Genomic DNA, 23,073 nt, shown 5'->3' with positions numbered 1-23,073 from the left:
TTAATTTCCTCCACGCTCCTCTCAGATTAGTTTGCTACCACATCATGCTCATGTTGCAAACTCTCAGCGACCAGAGAATAAATGCACCTCGTTCACTCTGGAATCCAAGATTCTTCAAGTCCACCTGCCTGTCACCTTACTTCACACTCCAGTTGCTCCTCTTCCACTAAGTCATGGGCTTTGATCTTCACCTTATGGGCAACAGGGAGCAGCTGATACGATTAGATTAGTATCATAAAAACATTTTTCTGGAAGCACATAAATTTGAAGGGGCAAGTTGGAAGACAGGAGACCCGTTAGGAGGGCTGAAGCCAGAGATGAAAGGGCCTGGGCTAGTGAAGATGTAATCAGAGTCTGATTAAGAAATACTGGATGGCCAAGACATGGAAACAACCTAAATGTCCATCGACAGACGAATGGATAGAGAAGATGTGGTATATATATACGATGGAATGTTACTCAGCCATGAAAAGAATGAAATAATGCCATTTGCAGCAACACGGAGGCAACTAGAGATTATCATACTAAGTGAAGTAAGTCGGACAGAGAAAGACAAATACCATATGACATCACTTATATGTGGAATTTAAAATATGACACAAATGAATTTATCTATGAAACAGAAACAGACTCACAGACATAGAGAACAGACTTGTGGGTGCCAAGGCCAGGACAGGGGGAAGGATGGAGTGGGAGTTTGGGGTTAGCAGATGCAAACTATTATGCATAGAATGGATAACCAACGAGGTCCTACCGTACAGCATAGGGAACTATATTCACGATGGAAAATAACACAAAAAGGAATGTATATATTTATGTATACCTGAACCACTTTTCTGTAGAGCAGAAGTTAACGCAACATTGTAAATCAACTATACTTTAATTTAAAAAAAATGAAGAAATACTGGAAAGTGAACCTAAAGGATTTGGTGGCCAACAAATGTGGGAATGAAGAGAAAAGAGAGCCAAATATGATTCTGACATTCCTAGCCTGGAAAGGCAGAAGGAAAAGAATGCTATTTAACACAGACAGCTTGGCGGGAAGCACTTGCTTTGGAGTGTCCATAAGACATCTAAGTAGTGATAACTAGAGGAATGGGTGGTGCGGGTCTGAGCTTCACAGAAAGGGGAGAAGCGGTGGTGAAGGCTCATGCTTGCCCTGGGAGAGGAGCGGGGTGAACAGAAGAGTCACCTGCAGCAGCTGTAGAGTAAGAAGGGAAGAGGGCCACAAATGAAAATAGAGAACAGGTGGGGCTGTTAGAACCCAGGAAGGAAAGTAACTGATACGGACCAGAAAGCAAGCAGGAGAAACAGGCATGTGACCACAACAACACCCCCAAGAAGTTGGAGGTGACCCCAGAAGAGGTCTTGGGTGACAATCTGGAGAGGAATTTCATCTGAATATTTGGAACAGAAGTCAAATTGCTGGGAGTCGAAAAGTCTCCAGAGATGATTTAGTCTTGCAAAGCTATGTTCTTAGCTTAATGAAAACCAAGGGAAAAGCTCATTAGAAAATGAGAGTACACAGAGAACTATATTCAATAACCTATGGTAAACCATAATGGAAAAGAATATTAAAAAAAGAATGTCTTTATATGTATACATGAATCACTTTGCTGTACAGCAGAAATGAACACACTGTGAATCAATTATACTTCAATAAAAAAATTAAAACTGAGAAAATAACATTGTAAATCAACTATACGCCAATAAAATTAAAATAGTAAAAAAAGACAAAAACAAAAACAATGCCATACTAAAAAAAAAAAAAAAAAGAAAGTAAATAATTATAGAAGGCCACCCCTGTCTGGCCTTTCTGAAAAGTAAGTTAATGTAAGGCCAAGGTATTTTTTGTGAAAAGCTTTTTGAGATAGCAAATATAATTGGCTGCCATTACTAGTAGCAATACAGAATACAGACACATCTGTGGGCATGAAAATTCAAATGAATACATAGAAATGGAAGAGCACCCGAAGGGTACTTACCGTATGAGAGAATCGTTTGGTCCTGCTAATAAAACGTTTGCCGTTATCACTTGCACTGCTAATGCCAAGTTCAAATATCCCAGGTATTTTAAAACCAAAGCTGAAACTAAACTTGCTAATTGTTGTCCTTGAGACATTATGTTCGAAATCTGAGTATGATTCATATTCTGTCAGTGCAAATTCATATTTGCCTTGGGTCTGAAGGAAGAAAAAAGAAAATGTTCCTTATGTCATTTGACTTACATCAGTTCAAGTCAACAGATATCCACTGTACTCTTACTATGTTCCAGGTACTAGACTAAGTGCTCCGGACACAAAATACTCAGAGGCGCCCACATCTCCACCCCCAGGGCTCTTGATCCAGCAGGAGAAACAGATGTGTCCAAGCTGATACTCAGAGGTGGGCGCTTGATTTGGACGTCAACTGACAGAAACGTAGGAGAACATTCTGGGCTGTAGGCAGAGACGTGGAGGTGGGCAAGGGCAGGGTGTGGTCCAGAAACTGTAGGGATGCTAGTGCAGTTGTATCAGAAGATACAAGAGTGAGGGGAAGACAAAGGTGCTATGAGAGGGTGTGCTGGCATCCAGACGCTGAGGCTCTGAATGACCTGTCAAAATGTGAGCTCAATCCAAGAACGAGCCAACCGAGGAAGCAGCTGAGCATCAGGAAGCTCGTGACGGGATGGAAGCGCGGTTGGGTTGGAAGGGATGAATCTGGGGTCAGAGAGACAAGCCAATGCGGAGGCCGTAAGAGGAGCTCAGTGAAGAAAGGCAGTGCAGGGGCGATGCAGGGACAGGGCAGCCAAGTGCCTTTGAGAACTTAGAGGAGCTGTTTGCTCGAAAATCAGTGCTCGTGGTGCTGTGCACAGGGAACTGCCAAGGGCGCTGCCTCGGTGGCCTCTGAGTAACCAGCCCCAAAGCGTCTCCGCCCACGCCCCACCGGCTTCGGGATACTTGCAGTCCCCATAACACCTCAGCTTCCGAGGAAGAAAAGCAGGTGTGATTCTGAGCGTGGCGGGGAGTAAGGCACCCAAGGTGGGAGGCACCATTTTCTCGTTGGGTAACCCTGGACATCGGCCTTAACCTCTCTGTGCCCCGGTTTCTTCATGTGTAAAATGGATATGATAACGGGTCCTTCATTGGGCTTGTTCTGAGGGTTGAGTTTATGTGGGTGAAACACTGTACAGCGCCTGGCACAGGGCTCAAAACACAGCTATGGAGAGAGGAAGCTCTATATCCTGCCTGGGCCAGGAGCTGTCTTTACCAGGAGGATAAACGGCTACTCTGAGATCCTCCCTTGAAAGCGGAGGCCACAGGGATGGAGCTGGACACCACGGGGGAGGGTGTGTTTGTCCCAAGGCGCATTTTGTCTTTTTCAGCCAATAACTATGTGTGGGGAGGGGAGCAGGAAAGGAGAGGGAGGAGGAGTAGCAGTCTAACCTCAGGACTGCACAATTTTAGACGTGAAAACTACCATCCACGTCATCCAGTCCAGCCCCCTCCTTTTACAGATGAGGAAACTGAGGCACAGAGAAGAGCAGGAACTTAGCCTAAAGAACAACTGGGACCTGTGACAGAGCCAGGCCTGGCACCCAAGTCTCTCCCTCAGTCTCAGGTGTGTGTGTCACACTGTAACACAGTCTATTCTAAACCCCACTTCCTGTGAGTTTGCTTTTAAGTCTGCTTGTTAATAACACAGGCTTATCTTGGTAGAGCATTTTATAACTTAAAAAAATGCTTAGAACAAAGCCTGGTTCTAATAGGCAAGGACTTGATAATAAGAGTTAGCACTTCCTGTCATCTGGCTGTCTCTGGACGCTAGGATTCTTGCATGTCTGTCACGATGATTCTAGTATCACCTGGCATCTGAAACATCTATCTCTTTGCCACTCAATTGACTACATTTATTCAAACCACTGACTCATGATTCCAGTCACAAGGTTAAGTCGCTTGTGTCACTTCCTACCCCACTGACCGTTTGCTCTTCCATCACTGATATAATTCTTTGTCTGTAATGTCTATATAAACTCTGGAAGTCTAGGTAGGGTGTCCCAGCTGTCATACCAATGTTTATATGTGAAAGTCTGTGAAATTTTCCAAAGGCAAAATAAAGTATGGACCTTACAGTGTCTGTATTTGCTTTTGCTACAAATATGAAACGGAAGCTACCAGTCTTCTCTATCTATGGCTATAAATAAAAAACAAAAATAGCCTTTTTATCATCCCCCCCCAAAAAGAAGAGTTAGCGCTTCCTGAGACTCACCAATTAAACCAGGTATTGTGTGTGCTAAGCACTTACACTCACTAATCACCTCACTAATCCTCTGCGTGCAGGTAGAAGCTTTATAACTCCCATTTTAAAGACAGGAAAACGGAGGCGCAGAGCCTTTAAGATGATACAGATGGTAAGTTGCAAAGGCATCTGTGAGACTCCAAATCCTAAGCTATGCCCGTCTCTTCACGGGAGCTTTTGTTATTACCGTTAGTATGATTACGGCTACTACATCTCTGTACTGCCTTTACTATACATGGCATGTCAGCCTCACCACTGTGTCCAGAGGAAGGGACCACCCATTTTACGTATGAAGAATTGACGCTCAGAGAGAAAAAGCGATGCGTCGGCGCTCGCCCAGCAGGCAGGCTGTAGGCCGGGTCTGGATCCATGCTACTGGCTGCTCTGCCAGTGTCCCTGCCATGGCCCTGTGGTGGCTTCCTGGCCGGCACATACCTGTGGGATGAAGTTTTCCACATTGTATGGCTTCCGAAACCTCGTGTTGAGTATGTAATGGGGGGAGCAGGCACCGGCGTAATACCTGTGATCGAGAACTGGGCCCTCCAAGTTGTTTGTGAACAAATTTATCCTGCAGGGAAGGGGCGGAGAAGGGTAAGAGGTGAGGGTGTAATCCCAACTGGTAGACCTACTAAAGGACAGCCAGATTCCTTGGTACGGCACTCAAGGCCCTCAATATCTGGATGAAACCAGCTTTCCGGCTTCATCTCTGGACACTCCCAGCCACAGTCACAAAGCCAGTCCCTTACTACTTGGGGGTGTTCTTCCTCCAGTCTGCTTTGCTCCTCTTCTGTGTAAGGGCTGTTCCCTACGCCTAAATGCCCTTCCAGCCATTCACTGTTTTATCTCTCACTTATCTCTCAAGAATGGGTTCCGTCGTTGTCTGTCGTGGGCAGCCTTCACTGACACTTGTACCAAGCTGCGTGCATTAGAGGTCCTCATTAGACCCCGTGCTTGCCCCATTCATGTATTTATTGTCTGCACCCACTGCAGTTGCCTTCTAAGAATGGTCTAGCATGGGAGGCAAGAACATGGACTCTGCAGCCAGATGCCTGGGGTCAAATTCCTGCTCTGCCATTTACGAGTTCTGTAACCTTGGGTACACCAGTTAACCTCTCTGTACCTCAGTCTCCTCATTCGTAAAATGGGAACAAAGAAAATCTTATCTCTTGGAGTGGTTGTGAGGATTACACGTGTCCATATTTGTTAAGTGCTTAGAACACTACTTGGTCTGTGATAAAGGCTTGTTATTATTTATGTGTCTGTTGTCTCCCCTAGATTCTGTGCTCCTTGGGATGGTGGTTTTCTTCTTAATTTCTGTATGACCCCCATCACAAGACACTAAATTAATTCCCATTTACTGAGGGTCTAACTGGAAACAGACACAGTCACAGATGGCTCAGGGCATCACCTTACTCAATGTCCCTGAAGTCCTGGATGCCATTATGTCCATTTAGAAAGAATGAAAATACTGTCTCTAATTTGACATTCTTTCTCACCGCCTCCTAAGAAGCCTCCATTCCTGGAGGCTTGTTCTTGCCGACCATGCTAGACCATTCTTGGAAGTCTGCTTTGACTACTACCGACAGCCATTTTTTTGTTCAAAGGAGCTCTGTCTCCTTTTAGCTTCTGCCTGTTGGCCTGTTCTGCTCTACCAGAATTGTCTTAGGCTCTCCTGTGACAGAGTTTCTTGTAGCATAATAATGTATATTCTTTTTTTTTTTTTTGTGGTACGCGGGCCTCTCACAGTTTTGGCCTCTCCCGTTGCGGAGCATAGGCTCTGGACGCGCAGGCTCAGCGGCCATGGCTCACGGGTCCAGCCGCTCCGCGGCATGTGGGATCCTCCTGGACCGGGGCACGAACCCACGCCCCCTGCATCGGCAGGCGGACTCCCAACCACCGCGCCACCAGAGAAGCCCCATTTATTTTTTTAATACTGTAATAATCAATTACACATATTGGCTCACTGAATCCATGGGTATTATTATTATACCCATTTAACAGATGAGGAAAGCGAGGCACAGAGAGGGCAACCGAACTGCCCAGCAGCTGGCAGGGCCAGGACTCAAAGTCTGAGTGTCTTAAGTCAAGAGCAGAGTCTGCTTTCTTCCCACCACACGCACACCTGCTGCCTCTTGTGTATTAGTTTATTACCACGGCATTAGCTTATGCATCCCTCACAGATTGGAAAGAAGGGTATTACTAACTTCCGTCTACAAACGACAAAACTAAGGCACCGCACAGACAAGTGCCTCAGCCAGGGTCCCGTGGCCTGTGAGTCGTATTTCTGCCCCTCCCGCAGGGTCCAGTCAGCCTCTGCTACTGGCTCTGAATGTCCACTCTGTCACCCTCTTTGCCGTGTGACTTCTGAGAACTCTCTTAACTTTCCAGGCCTCAGTTTCCTTATCGAGGAGATGGGGCTTATAGTCACTAGTTTCTAAGGTGGTCCTGAGAGGAGGTTTTCCCCATCTGAGGCGTCTGTATCTCTAATGACAACCTTTCAGGATGGAGGTCTGACGTTCATTTAGGAAGAGGGAGAACCCCATCCAGAGCCACTCTGCTCCCCACACTGCGTCACACACGCTGATTTGTGAGGCGTCTGAAGGGAGGCCCTCCTCTTCCCCTGGAGGCTGAGAGGCTGCAGTGCACAGCAGGAAGGGAGGGTGGGCACCAGGGCAGTCTGGTCCCTTCTGACCCCTCACCTCCCCAGAGGATTTAACCAACTCAGAGGCCCTCAGATTGGCTGCACACAGAGTGGCTGCAGAGCCGTGCTGGAAATGCGCTCCTTCACCGGCTAATTACTTAGCACCTTCTCCTCTGGGCCAGCCCGATGAGAAACAGATAAACCTCCCTCGCAGCTGTCAAGGGGATTCAAAGGTAATCCTTCCCACTAGCTATCTATTTTACCTTTGGTAGTGTATATATGTCCATGCCACTCTCTCGCTTTGTCACAGCTCACCCTTCCCACTCTCTGTATCCTCAAGTCCATTCTCTAGTAGGTCTGTGTCTTTATTCCTGTCTTACCTCTACTTTGTTATACAGCAGAAACTAACACACCATTGTAAAGCAATTATACTCCAATAAAGATGTAAAAAAAAAAAAAAAAAGAAAGGTAATGCTTAGAAAGTACCTAACACAGTCACAGAGCAGGTGTCAAATAACCCTTCCCCCAGCCCTCGCGTGGAGCCTCCGTGGCCCCAACACACAGCTCTGCCCTCAATGCTCCCTCCCTGCAGCTGCGTAGGTCCATCTCTCTGTGGGATGTGCTCCCGGAGGCCCTGGGTCTGTCCTCCGGGAGTAGCCGCAAGCATCCGCGTACACCCCTGCCTTTTTCAGAAAGGAAAACGGAGCCACTCTGTTTACAGGTCCATCCCTGGTTCTTCTCCAGAATCACATTTAACTGTGTGCCCTTCCAACTCTACAACAGAAGGCGGTAACTTACCCACTGGCCAGGCTGCCAATGGCCCAGTATTGGTCCATTTCCTGCTGACATTTTTTATAAATCCTTCTACAGTTCCCCTCATCTGACTGGTCTCCACAGTCGTTGTCCCCGTTACAAAGAAGTCTGCGGTTTACACACCTCCCTGGAATGCAGAAAGGGGGTTACCCACGGTCCGACGCCAGTAAGATGGGGGGGGACTCACATGGTTTGAGACCCACTGTGGGCCGGACACTTTGCTGCGCCTTTAATGCTCTGTTTGCATTAGTCCTCATGTATCGGGGTGGGTGGGTAATGGAATCCACAGTTTAACCCCCCAAAGAAGCCAGTGTTATATTTCTGAAAGTACTTGAGGGCAGATCCACTAGGCAGGGGTCGAGTGGCCAGACAGGAAGGAAGGCTGGACTCCTCTGCTTGGCACTGGTGAGAGGTGGTGGGTTCGGTGGGCCCTATAATAGTACTAGTCGTGGGACCTTCCAAATGTTACCTGACCCCAACCCCCGCCTCAATGTACTCATCTGTAAAATAGAGACTCCATCATACCTACCCCCTAGGGTTGCTGGGGATTTAAATGAATGAAACAGTACTGGCTCATGGTAAGTGCTGGATGTGTGTTGTTATTACTATTATTAGTGTTTGGATGGTCCAAATGCACATTGCTGGTAAGTACTGGCAGGAGGATTGGAACCTATAGCTTTCTTATCACAAACTCTCCCCACTAAACCACACTGCCTTCAACACCAGAGCCATTCGGACTACTTTTATTTTTTTTTGCGGTACGCGTGCCTCTCACTGCTGTGGCCTCTCCCGTTGCGGAGCACAGGCTCCGGACGCGCAGGCTCAGCGGCCATGGCTCACGGGCCCAGCCGCTCCGCGGCATGTGGGATCTTCCCGGACCGGGACACGAACCTGTGTCCCCTGCCTTGGCGGACTCTCAACCACTGCGCCACCAGGGAAGCGCCGGACTACTTTTAGATGATAAAATTATTTGGACTGTATGTTTAAAATTATTTGCTTCCTTGAAACTCTTTTCCCCATTGACTTGACTTCCTTTCTTATTTGTATATTCTTGCGGGATAAAGCCCATAAGACAGGTAACCTTTTTTCCTCAGATGTGTCTGGTCATTTTTAACCAATGTTTTGGGGTATTAAAGGCAGAAGAGTAACAATCTGGTTTTCATGTGTTCCTTACAAGGCATTTAAACTAAAGCCTGCCCAAATAACCATTGTGGCTTTGGTCAGAATCATGGAACACTGGTCATAATTAGTCCATGGACACCCTGTAAAAGTCTTTCAGATTTACTGGATGGAGTTTCGCCTTTGTAATAAGCCCTAGAAATTGCTCTAATTCTTTCTGAGAAGATCCCTAAGCACAGTCCACATGGTTACAGAGAATGTAGAGAGTTGCAACTCCCATCTAGATAATTTGGGTCAAAATACTCTGATTTTTGCTGGAGCCTTGGAGAAACAGAGAGGCATACGTTTGCCTGAATGAGCCAGAGGAATGAATTGAAAAGACAAGTGTTTACTTAGCTCTGCCACTGATGATTATTCATTTGTGCGCGCCTTCCTCCCTTCCTTCCCTCTGTCTGCCCGTTCATCTGTCTTTTCTTTTTTTCCCTTGCTTCCTTTAATCGAAAATGTTTTATGACTATCTCGTGGGTTAAGGGTTATGCTGTACTTGGTGATACAGAAGTGCAGGGACCAACTCACCAAAGAGCTTTCAGAGATAAACGATGCTACCCACCCTACCCACGTGTGTCCTTGTCACACGAGCAAAGGTGCGTAGGAAGAGGACTGTTGCAGGTGGCTTTGCTACATTGCACTTAGCCTCAAACCTCTGACAAAGCCAGCAGAACTCAGGGTCTGCAAAGAGCTTTCACATCCATTGTGTCACTTGATGTTTATAGCAAACTTGTAAGGTATTAACATCACTTCTGATTTTCTGTTTAGAGAACCAACAAGTGAGGAGGTTAAGTGATTTCTCTAAATTACAAAGTCAAAGTAAGATTTAACTCGGGAGTTCTTATTCTAGCACACATAATTTTGGCGTCCATAATGTCAGTGAATGTAATTTGAATTCCCCGATTCCTAATTGTACCTCCTCCACTTACCTGCTATATGATCTTGCGTGAGTAACTTCTCCAAGTCTCAATTTCTCAATTTGTAAAATGGGGGTAATATTAACACCTACAGGGTAGGGTTGTTTTTATGAAATAATATGTGTAAAAAGAGGTCAAGGAGGCCTCCTGACCTGACACAGGACCGTGATCTTGAGCACCAGGCAATGGCCAGTCCTCCCACCATCATGTGCCATTGGCTCACTTGATAGCTTTCCCCTCCCGTTCCTGCGTCCCTTTATACCTGTCTGCGCACACACAAAGCCTTCACAGCGCACTTGACTTCTGCATGGCCTGTTGGAAACACAGTCTTCAACTTCCTTGTCAGAGAAGGTGCACGGTTCCCCATGGAACTGAGAGGGCTGGAGCAAGTAGGCATGTCTGTACTGTAGCAGAGAGGAGCAAGGTGAACCAAGGGCAGAGCCTTGGAGACCTGGGGAGCTAAGGGGTACACTTAGGGATCTATGTTGCCATTGGCTGGTTGTCTATTTCAAATAGACTGGGAGCCCTCTGAGGGCAGGGACCTTATCTTCAGTTTCTGCATCCACAGTGATCAGTAAAGATTTGCTAAATGTGGGGAAAGCGTGGGCTTTGGACTCAAAGGTATAAGTGCCTTGATGCAGCCAGTTCAGTCTTTCAGCTTGATTAATCCAATGGGTTGATTCAAGTATTCTCATTTACTAAGTAGCTTATAACACAAAAGCATGCACTTTGGAGCCACTGACTCTGATACTTTTTAGTTATGTGATATCAGGTAAGCTACTTAAGCACTGTGATCTCAATTTACTCATCTATAAAATGGGGATAATGAATTACCTAAATATACAGTTATGGAGTTTCAATTATATGTGTGAGATATATATGAAACCTCATGTTGTCTGGTACACAGGAGGCACTCAATTGCTTGTGCTCATTTTTCTTTTTAATTATTAATGATTTTTAGCGGTCAATGTTTCTCTATCTCTAGATTGTTTATTCCAGAAATATGGATTGGATTTCCAAACTTTTGATTGAGCCACCCAATGTTAGGTGCTACTTATGCTTGTTTGGTTTTGATCATAATCGTGCCCTCTGGGCTGCCCTCGAGGAGGCTGCAGATGGTGGTGGTGGTGATGATGGTCAACACCAGGCAGTGACAACACAGTGCGACGGGTGCCACGAGAGGGGCAGTACTGAGCGCTCTGTAAACGCAGAGGGGGATCCGCAGTGCAGCCTTAGGAGACAGTGAAGCGACATCTAAGCTAAGCCCCAGAGGGTGAGTAGACACGTCAGGCAAACACGGAGAGCTGGCTGAGGAGGAGAGAGAAGGGCGATCTGCGTGGAGGGAACTGCTGTGCCAAAGCTGAGAGACTAGACAGTGTGCACCTTGTTCCAGGAAACAAGAAGAAATCCATCACAGCTGGAGTGAAGAGTGAAGGAGGGAGAGTGGCAAGAGATGGAGGGAGACGTAGCCAGGAGCAGGTGAGGCAGGGCCTCCCAGGCCTCAGGAAGGCTGGATTTAGTACTTCATTATGGGGAAATGAGAAACCACTGCAGAGGAAGGAAATGATCAGATTTGGGTGGCATCCAAATGGTAGTCAAGATTTTGGTACCACCAAAGGGGGCAAAGCAGGACAGCAGCCCCTTTACAGACTGACATGTTAAGCAGCCACACTTATCACGTGCATGGTATCTGGAAATCTAGAAAAGAAACACAGACAAGCATCCACCCATGGTCCTTTGCTTTCCCAGAGTCTTTCTTCCTGGAAGGCAGAGGCTAGCAGGACAGGGATAAGGTCTGCAAAGAAGATGCCAGAAGACTAGCCCCAGGCACCAGAGACAAAATGGGTTTGAGGAGTGTGGAGATGACGGAGGAAAGACATCTCCCAATTCCAGTCGAAAGGTTTTGATGAACTCCCAGCCACTGACCCGGCAGACAGCAGTGATGTACACTGAGGGACCACGTGTGGCAAAGTCTGAGTGCAGAGCTCTGTCTGGCTGAGTGCGTGGATGGATGGACGGCTCATGCTGGGTCTTCCTGGTTTACGGTGCAGATGAAGCAATTATCCAGATAACTGGATCAATGTTGATCACATCAGCAATAATGCCTACTTTGGGAACTGAATAAGCCTGCAGGGCTCTCCATATTGATCCAGTTAAGCGTGCAATTGTCCTGGGCCTACTTCCACAGCCTCTTTAGAGTCCTAGCCCATGGCTGGCTCAGTTTCCCAAGGAGCCGGGGAAATGAGAACCGTTCCCTTTTCTCTGACACATCCTGTTCTTAGAGCTGGCTCCTGGGTCAGCCCTCCTGTGACGACGAAGATCGAAGAACAAATACTGCAGAGACTGTGTGTTTTGACTGGTAGAATGCTAGACAAGGAGGCCAGTGGCCTGAGTTCAAGGTCTGTTTTTGCTACTGGGTGAACGCAAGAAATCACTTACCTGCTCTGGGTCTCTATCCATCTGCCTAACAGAAAGTGTAACAATTATCCTCCCTTCCTTATAGAGATGTCAAGAAATATGATGAGATCAAACAACACATGTTTATGGAGCACCTCTTACATGCCAGACATTGGCCTATACACTGAAGATACAGTATTGAATACGTTTTTAAGCGCTCATCATTTAATGGAAAGACCAATGATAAAAGAAAAGTAAATGATAAGTGTTAGGATACAGGAGGAATAAGGAGCTATTGTAGTTCATAAAAGGGTATCTATCTAAGGGCAAGGGGGGCTGAGAAGTCAGGGAAAGCTTCTCAAAAGAGGCGGCCGCTAAGCAGTTTCAAATCATGAGTAGGTGTTAGCTGGTGAAGGAGGGGGGAAGGTCACTCCAGCCTAAGAAAGCGGCATGAATAAGGGAACAGACAGAGTGTGAAATGTGCAGGAAAATACACGTGTCCTGTGTGCTGGCATGGGGGCTGTTCTATGGAGACGTAGGCCCGGACCAAGGCATGGGGGGCCTTGAACACCATGAGTCTGGACTTGATCCTAAGGGCCATGCAGAGACTTTGGACGTCCAAGTTGGGGCCAGACTGGCCAGACTTTCATTTTCAATAGCTCCCCTGGCTGCACCATGAAAGATGGATTGAAAGAGCAAGGTTGGAGGTAGGAAGTCTAATTAAGAAGCTGCTAATGGGAGCAAGGACAGATATGCTTGGAAAAAATCTGAAAGATCAAAGAAAGGATCTGACTGCTCCTTGGAAACTCAGAGGAATAAAATCCATTAATTAAATCAGCCAACATTTACCCAGGTCCCAATATGATGCAGGCGCTGTCAGTAATGCCTCAGACGATCTTGCTGAGGATTAGGGCTCCTGGAAGTTCAGAGGTCTCCCAAGGCCTGGGTACCTACCCTTTTCTTCTGACAAGGATCACACGTGGTCCAGGAGGACCAGCTGGACAGTTCGCAATCAATAAGCATTGAGGTGACATCCACACTCCGCGTCTGTCTAGTCCTGGCGAGGCTCTCGTTGACTGCATTTGACTCAAGAGAGGGTGGCCTTTCACCCCTAAAAGGTCATCATAGAGAAGAGAGTCAAGTATCAGAAGGGAATTAAATATACCTCCAACCACCTGTCTGTCCATTCAATAAATATATATTTGCTCATTTGTGCAAGGCTATTCCTTTATCAGTCAAGTAGAGGTTAATTCACTCAACAAGTGTTTTGGAACCCCCAGTTACTGCCTGACATTACGGCTAGCTAGGGTCAGAAGAGTGCTGAACTCTGATCAGAAGACAGTCCATCAGGAGCTGGATGATCTTGGTCTGGTTTTTCAACCTCTGTGAGCTGCCCTTTTCTCACCTATATGATATAATGAGAGAATCATACCTAGCTCATTAGGCTATTTGTAGGATTAAATAAGAAAGTATATGTGAAAGCACTTTATCAACTCTAAAGTGCTTTAGATATGCAGGGATTACAACCACAGCTAGATGTATGACCTCAAGCAATACCCTCCCCATCTTGGGGCCTCTGTTTTATACCCTGGAAAATGAGAAGTTTGGACGAGGTGGTCTTTAAGTTGCCCTCTCACATTAAGAGTCTACGAAATTTGGTCTGAGAACAAACCATGTTCAGGATACCATGCTAAAGAGGATACAGAGAATTATAAGACACAGGTTTTTCCTTCTGGAACTCACAGTTTCGCTTAGGATAGGAAAAGAGAAACATGCCTCACGCCTTAGCTCTTCCAGACTTTATCCGGTAGGCAAGGTTTTTAAGCATGCAGGCTCCACGGTCAGAGCTGAGCTTTAGGACATCACTGTGGCTGCAGAATGGAGGCTGGGTGGAGGTGGGAAGAGCCCTGAGGCAGGAAATGCAGGTAGGAGGCTCGAGCAGTGGTACCAATGAGTGATGTGAGGCTGCACCATTGCAGCATCCAGGGGAGACAGAATGGGGAAGACAGACTTACTAGAGATTCTCGGGGGAATGGATAGAGTGATGGGTAATAGGATGGGGGTGTGGGTTAGAGAGAGGAACAGGTTTAGGTTGATGCTGGTTTCTAGTTTGAGTGGATGGGTGAGTGGGGAACTCGGGAGCAAAGGAATCTGTCGAGGATGATGGAGTTGGGACAAGCGGAGTTCCAAGTGTCTGTGGAACACCGACGTAGAGTCATTTGATAAATAGTCCCTACGTAGTTTTGGAACTCAGGAGAGGGATTTGTACTAGGGATACAGATCTGATCATGAAAAGCTTTGGGAGAGGATAAGACTGTTCTTGAGAGACGCCGGCCAAGGACAAGACCGTGGGAAACATAAGCACAACCAGCAGACAAGGAGAGACTGGTTTCTGCCAGGCCAGGGCGAGGACAGTACATAGGGGTGGGTAGGGGATGGGGTGAGGCCAGTGGGGCGGGGGGATGGGAGAGGCAGATGGTGTCACATCTGCAGAGCCGTCAAGCAATACGAGATCTGAAATCTGTCTAGAAGATAAGGCAACACTTTTTGTTGAGTTCCTGGCAGTCTTGGGACATCGAGTAAAAGAGGGAATGAACGGGCATGTTATTTAATCTGCCTAGGCCTCTGGTTTCCCCATGTGTAATACGATGGGTATAGTATGGTTTCTCTTTTGCTTCCATCTGAAAGAATGTATAACACTGCAAGATTCTTTGTAATTTGCGTTTCTTTTCAAGGTAAAAAGGGACACGAGAAGAGAAAGAGAATTAAGATTTGCTGAGAGCCCAGGACATGTCAGATCCTGCCTGAGATGTTTCACCCATGCCATCTCATCTAATCCTGACAGCAATGCTAGAAGGCAGCAACCTTCCAGAGAGATGAGGGAAATGGCCGAGAGCCATGCAGCTGGTATGTGGTCATGCTGGGGTCTGAGCCGAGGTCTGCTCAACTCTAGTCTCTGTTAGGTCCATTTCTCTATGCTGCCCGTAGGGGAACCAGGCCAGCATCCACTCTGCCAGTCCCCTCCATCTCCATGCAAGGCCTCTTGCGTCCCTGTGTCCAAGATTCATTCATTACAGAGCATCACATAGTTTCCACTGTCTCGAAATTTTAACATATCACTCCAGACAAGGTCATTAACGATACATTCTCACTTGGCAACAGTCCTAAAAAAGAGGATGATATTAACTACAGTGAAATGTATCTCCACGACCACCCCAGAGATCAGCAAAAATCAATTGCCTAGTAAAGCTGGATCTTTAATGAAAGGTCAAAGACTAGCGGGAACCACAGGTGTAGTGTCTTTAAAATGGTTACTGGAGGCAGGATGCTGCCCAGCGGCTGGGGGCTTCAGAACGTGCTCTTATCTACTAATCTGCCAGGTTTGACAAAACAATACTGTCTGTGATTTGTCTTCTCCTAAGTACGAATTTGACAGCTCTGCAGGGTATCCTCTTTCTGTTGCCCCTAAGAAATAGTTACATTGTGTTTTTAGCAACTTTCCACCCAATTCAGGCCACAGTGGAGACTGAGTAGATAAATAATGTGCACGCTTGCCATTAAGAGTCACAATTATTCTCCCCTCTGAGATGTGAAAGCCTGTTAATGGGCAAGATGATCACTTACAGAAGGAACTTGGTAAAAAGTGGTAACAACCACCAGATCTCTTTTCATTATGGAGGTGGCAATACAATGACGTGATCAGCTGAATAAACAGCATGTTTGTAAATTACATTGGATAAATGTGTGTGGTTTATTAGTACTATAAAATGCAAATCGGAAAGCAAGGCTAGCATTAAATTGCATCTTTAATTCCTGGGACTAGCATGGACCCAACAGAGGACAGGGGGCAGTCAGGACCTCTGTGTATGGTTATTATAACATGTGCCTTCACGCTGTGAATTTACAGAGATGAACCAGATGGACGTTCTGACCAACTGCCTTGACTTCTGTCATTCAAAATCCTCCGTGTATTTTTAATGTTGAAAAATTAAACATGCCCAGAGAAGTACAGAAAACAAAATAATAAATACTCAGGTATTCACAAAACAGGATTGGCAATTGTTAACATTTTGGTACACTTCTTTCAAGTCTTTTTTTTTTTACATAAAAAATAACCTTATAAATTTGACGTCCGTGGTTTACACCAGCCCCAGTTCACTTTCCTCTCTTCTTCAGAGGATACTACTGTCATGAATTTGCTGTACATCCTTCCAGTTTTTTAAATGTTTACATACATACACACACAACACATAGCGTTGCTTTTGTGAGCTGCACTCATACTGGACATAGTATTCTATAACTTGCTTTTGTCAATCAACATTGTATTTCTGGCCTATCCATGTTGATTCATAAAGAGGTCTTGTTTCTTTCTTTTATCTACATGTTCCATCATAAGACATACACTGCATTCAACTTATTCTTTCTGAAGGATGTTTATATATTTTTTTCATGTTTTGCAATTGCAAACAATGCTACAGCAAACACCCTTCTACAAGTCCTTGGAACGTATCCTCTACATAAGGACTGGCAAGGAGGTACCTGCCATTCCTCGAGGTGCATGGAATGCAGCTGCCAGCAGGAGGACATATTTCACTTGGTTCCTGTCTCCTACTCTCTTTCTAACAGGAGTCTCTGATCAAAATAAAGATGGACCCATCACGTACGGCAGGATTAGGTCAGCAGTAAATTGCGAGCCATAAGCTTACATAGACAGGGTGCATCAATACATTTTGGCTTTCTGTAGAAACGCCCTGACACAACAACTTTCTTGTCACACACAATTTGTTAGGCAGCTGCATCCTTTGCAAATAGCATCCTTCCTCTTTGCTGGAAGGGGCAGCTTCTGGGTGGTGGATTTTCAATTTCTCTTCTCTGTGTCATTTGCTATTGTAGAAATGAAATTTTAAGCAAACTCTCAAGGCAACAAATGTGTGGTCCAGAGATAGAGAAATGGCCTGGGAGTCCAGAAAGTCAGATCCACAATGCAGGTGGAGAAGAGATAATGCATTAGCAAGAGGCAGAAAGATACAGGGGCTCTGGAACCAGAAAAAAAAACAGATATGAATCCATATTCTGTTATATTGATATACTAAGTGAGGAACCTAGAGATAGTTCTCTCTCCAAATCTCAGTTTCCCTCTCTGTAAACTATAAACCATAGCACTTATCTCAAATAGCTTTGAGAATTAGACTTAATATACCTCAGTGCCTGGCACAGAGTGGCAATAAGCAAACATAAGTCTTAAGATGACATAATGAGTATTTCATTTGACTTGATTACAAGAGTAACTAAAAACGGAAACCTTTCTTAGCTAGTACAAAGGAGGTCTCAGCATTTCCTGTTGCAGAACTGAAGGCTATTTCTCCACTTCGTGTATGGAATTCAAACACATGCCACGTTCAAGACTGCTCCATGGAATCGTGGGTAGAGGCCAGAGCACTAAACCTGGACTCAGGTGAGGGTTTGAGACTCATGAGATATGAATGAATCTCTTCTCTTCTCTGAGGACCCGTCTGCTCTTCTACATAGTGAGTAAGGATAACACCCCATCTCATGACATCGCTGGATGATTAAGCAAGGTTTCCCAACCTGTTGTCTATACTCACCCACTCACATCTCCACTTCCTACCTCTGGGTGAACTTCCTATATATAAATCTGACTGTGTCGATCGATCCTTTGCTTAAAACCCTTCCATGGCTCCCCATTGCCTAGAGGATAAGGTTCAAGCTCCTCGGCTGGTGTACAGGCACCAACCCCTGCCCCAGCTCCACCCAGGATCTGACTCCTGCTGACTCTTCCTTGGTCCCATCTCTGGCAGCTCCCCACTTTGACCTGTGCTCAAGGCTTACTGAAGCAGATGTGTGGCTTCAGGAACAAGCCAGGCTCTCTCATCTCCCTGCTCTTGTCTATGCTGCTTCCTCTGCCTGGAACACCCTTCACCTCCGTGGCCGTCTGGCAAATACCTATTTCTATGTAAAGGTTCAGCTCAAGCATCCTCTCTTCCAGAAGCCTTGCCAGACTCCATCTCCGGTAAAGCCAATCACTCCTCTCTTGTTTCCCACCTGCCCCTGTGCTATTTATTGCAACAGCACACATAGTCTGTGCTCACATGTTGGTTTCCTCCATGAGAACATGAGCCCTTTGTGTCCTATTCACTTCTGTAGCCTCAGAACCTGACAAGGGCCTCACATAGGGGTCCATATGTAGGGCTGCTATGATCCCTTTAAACCCTCCATTCCAGACACATTTCCTTGGATCCTGATGGACACACAGTACACACAAGGAAAGCCTTGGCTTCTTTTTTCTTCTCAGGGCCAAGCTGAGATTCTTGATAATCATAATACCTACTATTCATTGAGTGCCCAATGGGTAGCAAACACTCATCACCCTAGTCTCGGGGTGGTGCCCAATGGGGGCTGAACGCTCAACAGAGCTGACACCAGGGGGTGCGTACGGGTACCAGGTGCTCCCCCCGTGGGAGACTGTGCGCACACAGCTTTTATGGAATGAGTAAGAGGAATGGCATTAACAGTCCTTCTTCCCACGGGATGGCTCACAAGGAGCCTAGGACAGCTGACAGCTTAGCCTCTGATGGTAGCGGCTTCTCCTGTACCAGAAGGATCCCCCAATTGCCATGTCACTGGTGCTTCTTTCAGTGGAGCCCACGTTTGAACTTTCACTCAGATTAAGTTTGAGCTTTCAACTCAGATATTTGTTTTTAGTCTGTTTTGCAGCCTAGTAACAAATACCAAAAAAAGTATGAAATAAATTAGCTAGCATTTAACTGCGGCGAACATCTGGAATGTGCACGTGTATGTGTGAGAAAGAGAGAGGGAGAGCGAGACCAAGCGAGAGAGAGAGAGAGAGAGAGAGAGAGAGAGAGAGAGAGAGAGAGAGAGAGAATGCAGGAGCCTGAGAACAAAGAGTTTAGGTTGATGAGCAGGTAGGGTAGGTCACTCTCATATTAAAATCATTGTTATGAATTGCCTTTTTTCCCCATACATAACAACCCTTCTGCATAAAGAATCATGCCAAGGTTTTGTTTAGAATACAGAACAAGTATTCTCAGCATGACAAAATACATTTAAACATGTCAGTTTCCTACAAGAACTTTTGTTGAAGTTGGTCGCTGGGTTCCACGACAATTTGAAGAGTTGTTGATATTATTTTATCAGACGCATGCAAACTGCTTCAGGAGATGTTCCTTATTTAATAGGCATGTGACAAGGAGAGGGTCACTATGATGTTGCTTTATGTTCCCCGTCATATTAGTGATCAGGGAATCATTTGGAACCGTCACTTACCTGGAACCCGGCAAACCGAGACATGCCAGGGCAGCACAGAGGAGAAACAGGTCTGCCGGTGCCCTCCAAGCCCACGCCCTGGATGTCTTCATTTTCTCTATGCGACAGGAGATCTGACTGAGGCTCCTGGATCCATGAAGAGCCTGCCCAGGGAGTGCTACTGTCAGCTTCTGTCCCCAGAGAGCAAACAGTCGGGCAAAGTAAACAGAACGCCACCAGTAACCAGAAATGCCTTAGACTTTGCACGGACAGAAGACTTATCTGTGACTCCAGAAACCAATGAGAATGATGGGAAAATGTGCTGCAGCTTGGTTTTTATTCATGTGTAACAGACTCTGGGGTAAGCAGCTGAGAGGACAGACGGTTAGCGAGGCGAAAAGGACTGGGCTCTAGGTCCGGACTGCCTGGGTTCAAATCCTTTCTCTGCCACAGCTTTGGGACCTTGGGCAAGTCACTTTACTCCTATGCCTCAGTTTCCTCACTTGGAAAGTGGTGAGGATCAAATAAGTGCACACAAATAAAGCGCTTAGAACAGGCCCGTGCTGGGCACTCAGACACGTGGGCTATTGTTACTAAGTAAATACAGGGTCTGGAGTCGGACAGGCCAGGCTTCGAATTCCAGTTTGCCTCTTTCCAGCTACGTGATTCTGAGCAAGTCAGTAAGAGGCTGTAGAGCTTTAGAGCCCATCTACCTGAGTTCAAATTCTCTCTGTATCTTTCACCAGCTGTGGACCCAGGGCAAATTATGAACCTCTCTGGGCCCAAATCTCTTCATCTACAAAACAGGGATAAAATAGTACCCACCTCACAGGATTGTGGTGAATATTAGATAAATTGAAAGTTTTAAAGCACTTTGAACAGTGCCGGCACATACTATGTTCTCTCTCTGTAAGTGAGATGATATATATATTTTTTTGAGCTGACATTTTTATTGACTCTCTTTGATTCTGTTTCCTCATATGTATATAACCTGGGAGGGCTCTGCCTACCTATCACTTAGGGTCAGGAGGGTTCAGATGAGATGCTAAGTCTGGGAATGTTTCACAAATAGGCATTATAAAAATGATAACTGTATGAGGCTAGTTAACCAAATACGTGTTGTTCTCATTGTAGAACTTCTGTAGGACTTTATTGTATTTAGGGAGAAATAGATGGCTGCCCTGACCTTGTTGGGAAGTGAAGTATAGTAGATGATCGGTATCAGATTTAACATTTGTCTCCAGTATTTGCTGATAACCCTGAGAGCCATGGTGATAGTCACACATGGAAAATACTCAAACACCTTCACCCTTCACCTATCACTTCTCCCACGTTCAAAGTCAGAGGACTTTCCTTAGGGGTGAGCACGGCAAAGGCAGGTACCACTCACGTAGGGTGGGTCAGACTTGTTTTATTTGAGACTGGGGAAGTGCTTTCCCTTCATCTTTTCATCATTCTGAATAGCATGCTGATTGCCTTGTCGTTTCGATGGGGCCTCACCATTAAACTGGATGAAAGAAAAATGTGACTCTAAGGGTCTCTTGAAATGGCATAATTCAAGCAAATGTTCACTTCGATAACTCTAGAAATTCCTAGAAATGACTCCCAGGTTGCCTGTGACCAGATGTGGGGTGGTGTCTTCACATTTTCAGTTCCACTGCCGACACAGCGTCAGCCCCGAATCCCAACCTGGAGATGGTACCAACCCTGCCTCTGGTGGGGAGCACGGAAGTGCAGTGTAAAAGAGGCCTGGTGCAAACTCGAAGGCCATGTACAAATGGCCTGGGCTCTCAGATGTACCCCCATCACTGACTCCTTAGAAGCAACAGTTAAAGTACAGACTGCACTGACCCGGCATTTACAAAACTCATCTGCAGCCCATGAAGAGATGGAGGAACGTGGTCGATGACCGTCTTGTCTCTGTTGATCTGGCAGGTGTAGGTGAGCGGCCTTGGAGGGGAGAGGCAGCGGGCAACTTGAGGGTGGGCTGGTAGAAGGAACACAGCCTGGATTTGATTTCCTTGAACAAGCCACCTAATTTCTCTGAGACTATTTTTTTCATCTGGAAAATGGGGACCATAATTCATTATTACCTACTTCATAAGGTTATTTTAAGGCTTGACTATATAAAACATGAAGCCCTTAACTTACTTTCTGATGCAGGCTGGAAGCGCCCGCCTGCTCCCATCCTGACCTGTCTGCTGACGTAGCTGGGCTGCGGTTGGGAGTGCAAATAAGGAAGAGTAGCAAGGGGATGAATGGAAAGCCACAGAAGGCGGAAGACCCTTCGCATTAACTGTGCCCAGAACACAGAACACAAGTTCTGCTCAGGCCATCCTGTGTGCATTCCAGTTATTATTATCCCAAGCACAAGGCATTTTCTCATCGCTGTCCCAAAGGATGCAGTGACCTGAACTTTGACACAATGGATTGTGGTGGTTAATCATTTGTAAAGAAGCAGAAAATTGCATTTCAAGAAAGATCCACGTCCTTTCTCATGTCTGCCTGCATTTAAGAGAAGCCACATCCGTACAAGATAGGGTTCTTTTTTCACCTCCTAAACCTAAGGGACTCATGGAGGAAGGCACAGATTTTAGAGAGGGCAGTAGAGAGGGCAGTTACACGAATGAATCGTGTGCTCACTCATCTCCAGATTTTTTGTGCATGCTGTTCTCTCTGCCCAGAATATGTGCCACGTGGCTAAATAGGACGCATTCTTTATGTTCCGTATTAATGTCACTTTCTCAAAGAAAGCCTTCTCAATGGACTCTCCCGGGTTTGACTCCAGGCTCCAATGGGTTTCCTGGAATTCCAACCTCATAGCGCCCCCTGGTGGCATTAGGTGCCGCTCACCTGAGGTCATGCCAGGAGGATGGCAGCCTCAGGCTGTGCTGATAATACACATATTTTTCATGGACAGTTCTTAGCAATTGAACAGTTTTCCCCATATATCATCTTGTTTGATCTTGACAATAAAAACAAAGTATCGTCTTCCATGCCTCCGAGATGAGGTTCCACAATTGGTTCTACAGTTGCTAAGTAGTCAATCTATGACTAGAGTCAAGTTTTTTCTGACTCCTAACCTCTTCTTTTTGTAATTTCAAGGCTTTACCCTCTTCTTAGGAATTTCCAGATCTGATGAAGGTCTAGCACAATTATCACACCTCACCATTCTCTGGCCATAGCTCTCTTCTCTGGCCAGGAAAGAGTTTTTGAAAACAATCATGTGCCTTCAGGCTTTTAAATTATATGTAGGAATTCATAGCTCTAGGTCTATGGATCCACTGACAGTGTTGTTCTTCCAGACTTTGAAAACTAATTTTCTAGCCTCCAGTTCCATAATCAATGCTACACCTTTTAGGGTTTTTTTTTATAGCAGCACTCTGGTACCTATTTTTGTAGTAGTTAGCTTTTGCTGCATAACAAATAATCCCCAAATTCAGCAGCTTAAAATAATAGTCATTTATTAGCTCAAAACTTCTTTGGGTCATCAAGTAAGTCTGGGCTAAGCTGGGCAGTTCTGCTGGTCTTGCCTGGGTTCACTCATGCAACCTCAGCCAGCTAAGATGTTCAGCA

General features: G+C 45.9%; 1 protein-coding gene across 1 annotated transcript in view; it reads right to left on the bottom strand.

Annotated features, from left to right (window-relative positions):
- Positions 1-19,729, bottom strand: part of C8B (complement C8 beta chain) — a 40,647-nt gene extending 20,918 nt beyond the window's left edge. Inside the window, exons 1-6 of the mRNA XM_082658537.1 lie at positions 19,519-19,729; positions 13,168-13,324; positions 10,079-10,220; positions 7,718-7,859; positions 4,714-4,846; positions 1,986-2,183 (exon numbers count right to left, since the gene is read on the bottom strand). Coding sequence (XP_082514663.1) covers positions 1,986-2,183; positions 4,714-4,846; positions 7,718-7,859; positions 10,079-10,220; positions 13,168-13,324; positions 19,519-19,610 — 864 coding nt within the window. The 5' untranslated portion in view covers positions 19,611-19,729. The remainder of the gene's footprint in view (positions 1-1,985; positions 2,184-4,713; positions 4,847-7,717; positions 7,860-10,078; positions 10,221-13,167; positions 13,325-19,518) is intronic.
- Between the last annotated feature and the right edge of the window lie 3,344 nt (positions 19,730-23,073).

The sequence above is a fragment of the Grampus griseus genome (assembly GCF_964374135.1).
Source record: "Grampus griseus genome assembly, chromosome: 1".
Classification (NCBI taxonomy): domain Eukaryota; kingdom Metazoa; phylum Chordata; class Mammalia; order Artiodactyla; family Delphinidae; genus Grampus; species Grampus griseus.
Note: the sequence above shows the minus strand (reverse complement) of the source record. Positions and strands in the feature narration are given on the sequence as shown.